Source organism: Patagioenas fasciata, chromosome 5 (assembly GCF_037038585.1).
Source record: "Patagioenas fasciata isolate bPatFas1 chromosome 5, bPatFas1.hap1, whole genome shotgun sequence".
NCBI classification, from domain to species: domain Eukaryota; kingdom Metazoa; phylum Chordata; class Aves; order Columbiformes; family Columbidae; genus Patagioenas; species Patagioenas fasciata.
In genome coordinates, this window is record NC_092524.1 from 31290417 (window position 1) to 31297217 (window position 6801).

The 6801-nt window shown below is 41.1% G+C and overlaps 1 protein-coding gene across 1 annotated transcript in view; it reads right to left on the reverse strand.

The window, feature by feature from the left end:
- The window catches only part of PLA2G4F (phospholipase A2 group IVF), a 29256-nt gene extending 22505 nt beyond the window's left edge, over nt 1-6751 (reverse strand). Inside the window, exons 1-2 of the mRNA XM_065839720.2 lie at nt 4364-6751; nt 4094-4236 (exon numbers count right to left, since the gene is read on the reverse strand). Of these exons, the coding sequence (XP_065695792.2) occupies nt 4094-4236; nt 4364-4481 (261 nt within the window). The 5' untranslated portion in view covers nt 4482-6751. The remainder of the gene's footprint in view (nt 1-4093; nt 4237-4363) is intronic.
- Between the last annotated feature and the right edge of the window lie 50 nt (nt 6752-6801).

Consider the following 6801-nt stretch of genomic DNA (forward strand, 5'->3'; position numbering starts at 1 on the left):
GAACAAGCTCAGCATGGACCAGCTGCAATGTCTGTTCTGTAACCACACTAGTATCAGTTCAGAGAAATGGATCAGCTTAAAATAAACTATTAATGAGTCAATTTGGGAACACACAGTGCTTTCAGTGTCCTGGAAGACTAAAGGAGTCTAGAAGAAAACTCAATTCCCTTTCAGCACAGGAATGATTGATGTCTTATAGTAACTCCTCACAGACTTCAGAAAATAGGTTCCTTATTTAGGGTTTCCTCTAATCAACCACCAACCAATTAATTGCTTCACTAATTCATTCCTACTGAAGGATAAACAGATACTGGAGCTGCTCAAATAATTTTAATCATGACTTGCCTAGTTTAATAGTACTTGTCAAGGGCACATGCATGCTTGAGCAACAGCAGACATGAATCTTAACAGCATGCTCTGAAAACCATGACTGAAGAAAGCATACACTGTTTACTATGAGGAAAAAAATACACTTTCTTGTAGGAACACATACTTCACAGCAGTTTGAGCAAGAAAAGACAAACCTGTTCATTCTGGCCTGTTACTGATACCAGCACTCTAAACCAGCATGCCACTTTACCAGTATAGATTAAAATGTAATCCTTGCTCTTGAAAGCTTCTGGGAAGCTATTTTTGTAAAGTAATATTAGTATCTAAATGCCTGGATGTGAACTGGAAAGAAAAGCCTGACTGAATCACAGAAGATCATGAAGGAGAAGTGGGGGAGGGTAGGGGAAGACAAGATAAAACAGCTTGAAGAGTATTTAGTGCAAGGACTGGACAGAAGCAGTTGTGTAAGGCTCATGAACAGAATGGCATTGTGCCTCATTTCCATCAGTTATGACAGAATCCTGGCCAGATAAAAACCTTTTCTACTCTTAAATCCCATTTCAAAGTGCTTTTCACAGGTGGTCACTACTTCATAACCATCATTTTCTGTGTGGCTGGCTTGAGACCAGAGTTTAATTTCAGATATGCTTAGTATTCATCTACAAATGAACTCAATAGGATCTTCACTTACAACAAAATGCTGCAGAGTGCCAAATATTATTTAAAATGTAGGCCTTACAATATCACTAATTAGGATCCCAAGGAAACCAATGAACCCTGAACTGTCAAACTGTTGTTGGATATCCCTTATCTGATAAATGAAACTGTGCTGCGTTTGTTAAGCAGTCACATACTTGTGGAGTTTTCCTTATTTCTTATCACTTTCAGATACTTGCCAGTTTTTGCAAAAGAGGGTTTGAACACTACAATAAATCCAAGGCACCTATAGTACACTGAACATCTTTGTACTGAGTGAATGTCATCCACCCTCACCAACAAGTGAAGGATAAAAATTGCATGCACTGTGTAAGATACCTCACATGCAGGTGCCAGATTAAATTTGTGCAAATAAACTCTAATTATACTATTATTACTCTCAATGGGCTCTTATTTACAGCATCAATATTTTGAGGATACTCTTTCTCTCATTTGTTTCTGGGAACAACACATGCCTTCACAGCAAATTTCATCGTGAGTTCTACCCTTCAAATGCTAGGTTTTCTTCCGTTTTAAGCCTTTCCTAATCAACTCTATGTTGTTCCATCACCAACACCACTTTCTCAGGCAAAGCTTGACTTCCTTTCACCTCGTCAAATTGGGGAATGGACTACAGAGAGACATTCAAGGTTGCATAGGTTATTCTCACCAACTTCCTAAATGTGCTGCAACTCTTCAGGTTGTTGAGAAATGAAGCTACATCATCACACCCCCACTGCTGTCAAAGCAATCGTCACTCACGTAGCCTGACTATTGCCTGGGATTCAGACTCGGAGGAAGCACAGAACACCCTAAAGATAGCGTATCCCTCTTTTACTGCACACCATCTGTCAACGTAATAACTACACGTCCAAAAGAAAGTCCTTTCCAAAGGTCTCTAATGACCCATGATCTGCAGTCAGTCATTACTGGGGTGTGGAAAATGTATCCTCAGCTATGTCATAATTTAAGGCCATATAATGCAACAGACATTTCCTTGTGTGCCAAACCCTGTGCTATCAACTATGCCAGAATCTTCCTGTGTGCCTTTTCTACTTACAGTGAAGGCAAAACAAGGTCATAACATGTTAGAAGGTGAGCTTGCAGAGCAATGAAGCATCAGTTTATCAGATATCCTTTATCTGAACACATCAGGGAAAAGTCAGGCAAGAAAACAATATGGGAAATGAACAACAAATAGTGACAGTTCTGCCTAAATCTGTGTATGTGACAACAAACCAATGTACATGACAGATGCAAACAGCCAATTTCTAGTTTTCAGTTTGATGATTTCTCAGAATCATCCCTTTTTCCAGAGCTCAGGAAAGTGCATCTGAAGCAAAAAAACCTTGAAATCCTTAAATGAGGGTACAAGACTGCATTGTCAAACTTTTAACCTTGCTAACAGCTCTCCATCTCTTTCATCTAAACTGAAGGTGCTGATGCAGCAGCAAGCAACTGCAAAACAGGTTATGCCAGCTACAGGACCTGGTAGTCTTTACTCTCATACTGCCCAGAACACACCTGCCTTTACACAGTAAGTGCTGGGACCCACTCCACATCTCACAGTAGACAGGGAGGCCTCACAATAAGTGTGCCAGTTTCATCACAGAAGTGTTGTCAATAGCAAATAAAAATGTAACTTCTAAGCCATATTTTGTGTTCACTGCTACCTGGTAAATCAGGTGGCTCAAAGAAACGTCCAGTTCACCAAAGAAGCACTTTCCCCATCTTGTTCCTGTTCCTGAGTAAACACTGCTGCCCATAACTCTCTTCCTCCTTATTTCAGGCACAGTGCCACAAGTTTGCTTTTAAACCCAAAAGCAAACTCCTGACTTTCCCTTCTCCTTCAGAAGCGTGCACCCACAGTCACAAAAGGAGACTTTACACCCAGCCCCAAGAACCACAGTCTTCTGGAGGGCAAGTTTTATAACCAGTCAGGTGATATGTGTAGTGCAAGCAGTTCAGTATTACAACAGCCATGGCAAACACTGAGCTCACCTCTCAGTTGTTTGTGTTTAGATGCGTGAAACAAAGGCTAAACTTTGGAAAGAGATTTGATCAGGTTGAATTCGCCTATAAAGCCAAAAGGGCGATCTGCTGTCTCTCTCCTTGCTCAATTGCTATTAACTAGTCAAGACAAAAATCTCTCCCCACCAGCCAGCATAAATTCATTAAGTAGTGTCTAATTTATTTATTTATATAGTGAACACATGAGGGGAAACAATACATCCAGTGGTTTACTGGTTAATGAAAATCACAGCATGCTAATACTAGTCCCTTCTACTTCGATTTCCCCAGTTCTAACCAACAACATAAAAAAAGTTAATAAGATAACTTTTATCACACAGCAAACAGGAGTGCAGAGAGGCATACAGGCAGCAAGCCATCTCATGACATTTAACAGCCTCCTCAGTTTTAAGCTGTAGAGTTGGGGGGGAGGGGGAGGGAGGGAAGGGGGTTGACAGGCAATCATATGACAGATCAGACCTCCTATAAAAAGGTTCCTTCAAAAACAGTTTAGTGCAATTCAAAACTGAGGGTATTGGCCAGACCACATTACAGAACGGAATGATTATAAACCATTTAAAGGACAAACACATTGAAATCACTTTATCTAATGTGGTTTTGCTACACTACAAACACCATTAATCTTTGTCTACTTTAGACTAAGTCCTGCAGGATAACGCAGAGAGCAGAAAGGGAGAGGTAAAAATCAAGGATATTTTGCAAGAAAACACACAACCACAATTTTATCTCTACTGATAAGAAGCCCAGTATGCTGGAGTCTCCCCCCAAAAGTACTTGGCACCAGTTTAATTCTGTTCCTTAAAACCTACAGAAACAGAGACATGCTCTGCATTGCCTCACACAGACTCCACATTTAGTGAAAACCTGGACGACAATGCTGATGTAGGTTTCAAAGTTTTCCCCTAACAATTAACTTTTAGTTTAATCCCTGCAGAAGAGCAGGAGTGGTTTTCCACACGTGCAGCATCAGGAGGTCAGTGCTGAACACAGCACCCGAGGAACATCGTCTCACAGACAGCCCTGCCGTTTGTCTTACCCGCCAGTGATAAAACCCCGTCTCTTTCCTCTCCTTCCTCTGGAAAAGCACGGCTGCCAGGAAAGGCAGCGCCCTGCCTGGAAACGGGCCCCGCAACACCTCACGGAACATGGGAAACACGTCCTGTCGTCTCCACAGAAAACCTGGCAGGGAAAGGCAGAAGATGAAGCGAGTCCCAGACGAGAGAGGCAGCTGCGGGATGGCGCTGGAGGTTCACGCAGGGCCGGGCTGCAATCCAGCCGGGAGAGCGGAGGTGGGGCTGGTGCTCACCAAACAACCATGTTAGAACCTCGCCGGCAGGTGTTGCAAATCCTGATAAAGGCAAGGGCAGGAAAGATGCAGCAGCGAACAGGGCAGCCTTGGGTAGGAAGCAGCACCGCTCCATCATTAAGCCACAACCTCAAAAACCCCAGCAGGGATTTTCTTTCAGAGTTCCAGCAACCTGGTCCAGACTTCAGCTGTTCAAACCCTTTCAGCATTTCAGCACGCTCTAAAAGAACATTTTAAAATAGAAAAGAGTTTCTCATCTTACCAGTCTGAAGCAAAGGTGAATTTGTGATCAACTGTTGCGGTTCCAAGAAATTTCAGGGAGGTCTGACTAGAGACATCACAATTAGATCTGCACTAGGATGTCTCAGGTAACATTAATTTACCACATCTAACCTCTAGCTGTGTGAGCAGCCGGCACAAGTCCCCCCCTCTTTATTCATGTTTCTATGTAGCCTAGTCTTGATCCTTCCACCAAAAGTTCTTGAAAAATTGTACAACAGATACAGCAGACTTTTTTGAGTCTATTGTGCTTGAAAAAATATTTAAGTAGTAAAGGAAATTGTTTACTGGAAGTGATTAGTTTGTTAACAGCTGCTGACAATTGGCTTGTCTGGAGCATTTTATTGAAGGGCTTAAACTGAAGCAGGAGACCAGAAAACAAAGTGTTTCCACAATTAGAAAGTAGCCGAGAATGTATGAAAGCCAGTAATGCAGCATGGCACCGGCTCCATACAAACATGAGAACGTGACACACTCTCAGAGAGGTCCCATTCATTAATCATTTCCTGTCATTAGTGTCAGTCACTAGATCAGAATTTAAGGAAATTAATAAAAGCTCAGGCACTGACATCTACAACACAAATAAGTCAGTACTAGTTAGTGAACTGGGGTTGGACTAGACAATCCTCAGAGGTCCCTTCCAACCCCAACCATTCTGTGATTCTGTGAATTCACAGACTTACAGTCAAGGCAGACACAAAAAGCAAACATAGGCCTGTTGCAAAACAGCCAACAACTGCTGTAAAGCCTTCATGTGGAACTAAATGGTATGAAAACAACAGACACCGGGCTTTACATTTCTACATACCATTGAACTGAAAGTGAAGGAGTGTCATATTGGGTTTTATTTATCTTACAAAAAGTGCAGAACCATAAGTGTGATTTATTTAATCTAATATAGCTCATGACCACAAATGACAAGAAAACTGTGGCAGCCTCACACAGCAAGGTAAAATGGAGAAATCACAAGTATTCTCAGCAATTTACTACAGGCAGTATATAAACCCTCTATTTTATCTTGAGAGCTCCCAATTGCATTTAAAATCAGGCTTACCTGTCTTTTCCTGAAGTTCTGTCCTCTTCCAATGAAGTATCAGCATAAACATCTCATGTTTACAGAATTTCTCTTTAATTTTTCTCTCAAGAAAAACCGAGAGTTCTTTAGAACACATGCTTCAGAATTGTTTCACAGTCAACAGATCATCCATTAGCAAAGTGTTTGTGTGCAGCTTTAGCTATCTACAGACACTTAATAGCCAAAGAGCAACTACTCACTTTTGTCATTTCCTAGCAGATTAAGAAAACAAGCAAGCAAAACGACATCAAAACAGGAGGCAACAAAAATAGCCTCACACCTGGTAACTCTACTTCTTCTTGGATCAGCATCCCCACAATCATAAAGGTAAATGTATATCTATGTTTCATTCAGTTATTTGTCAGCAAGCATGAACAAATGATACCATCATCAACTATACTATTTAGTACTTAAAATGTGCATAGATATTGCAAGGCACCCCTTTTGCACTGAGAGCTGAGATGCAGTGACTTGCAGCTGCATAATTAGAAGACGAGATTCCAAAGGACACTGTCAAGGTTTCTGTTTGGGGTTTATTTTGGTGGGTTGGTTTTCTCCAAAAACACCAATATACTCAATTGTCTGGCATGGACACATGGACTTCTTCAGTGCCAATATCTCCTATTTCTATAGAATGAGAGAACTGAAGACCTGTATTTTACTTCCAACACTAGACTAGTCTATGACCCACAATTCAAGCAACTGCAAACCTGTGAACCTAAACATTTCCTGATTTGGTCACACAGAGCTCAGCATCCTTCCCCACCTAGAAATAGCATACCACCACTCAAAAACAGATTGTCAGTAATTTTAGTGTTCTGTAATGAGTACATATTTAACAGCATAAGACTTGAAAAACATTCTTCTAAGAGAGAATACAAAAAGTGGGTTTAGTTGTGTTTTGAGAACATTCACAACCATATGATAAACCTGTAGATCTACAAACTAAAGCTGAAAAGTGATGACAGCTCTCATATGACATAGCCTTATTTGAGTTACACATACTAAAGAAGGGGTGATACTGGGAGCCCCCACATTGGGTCTGACTTCCAGAAGAAAGTGAGGACTAATACGTAAAAACATT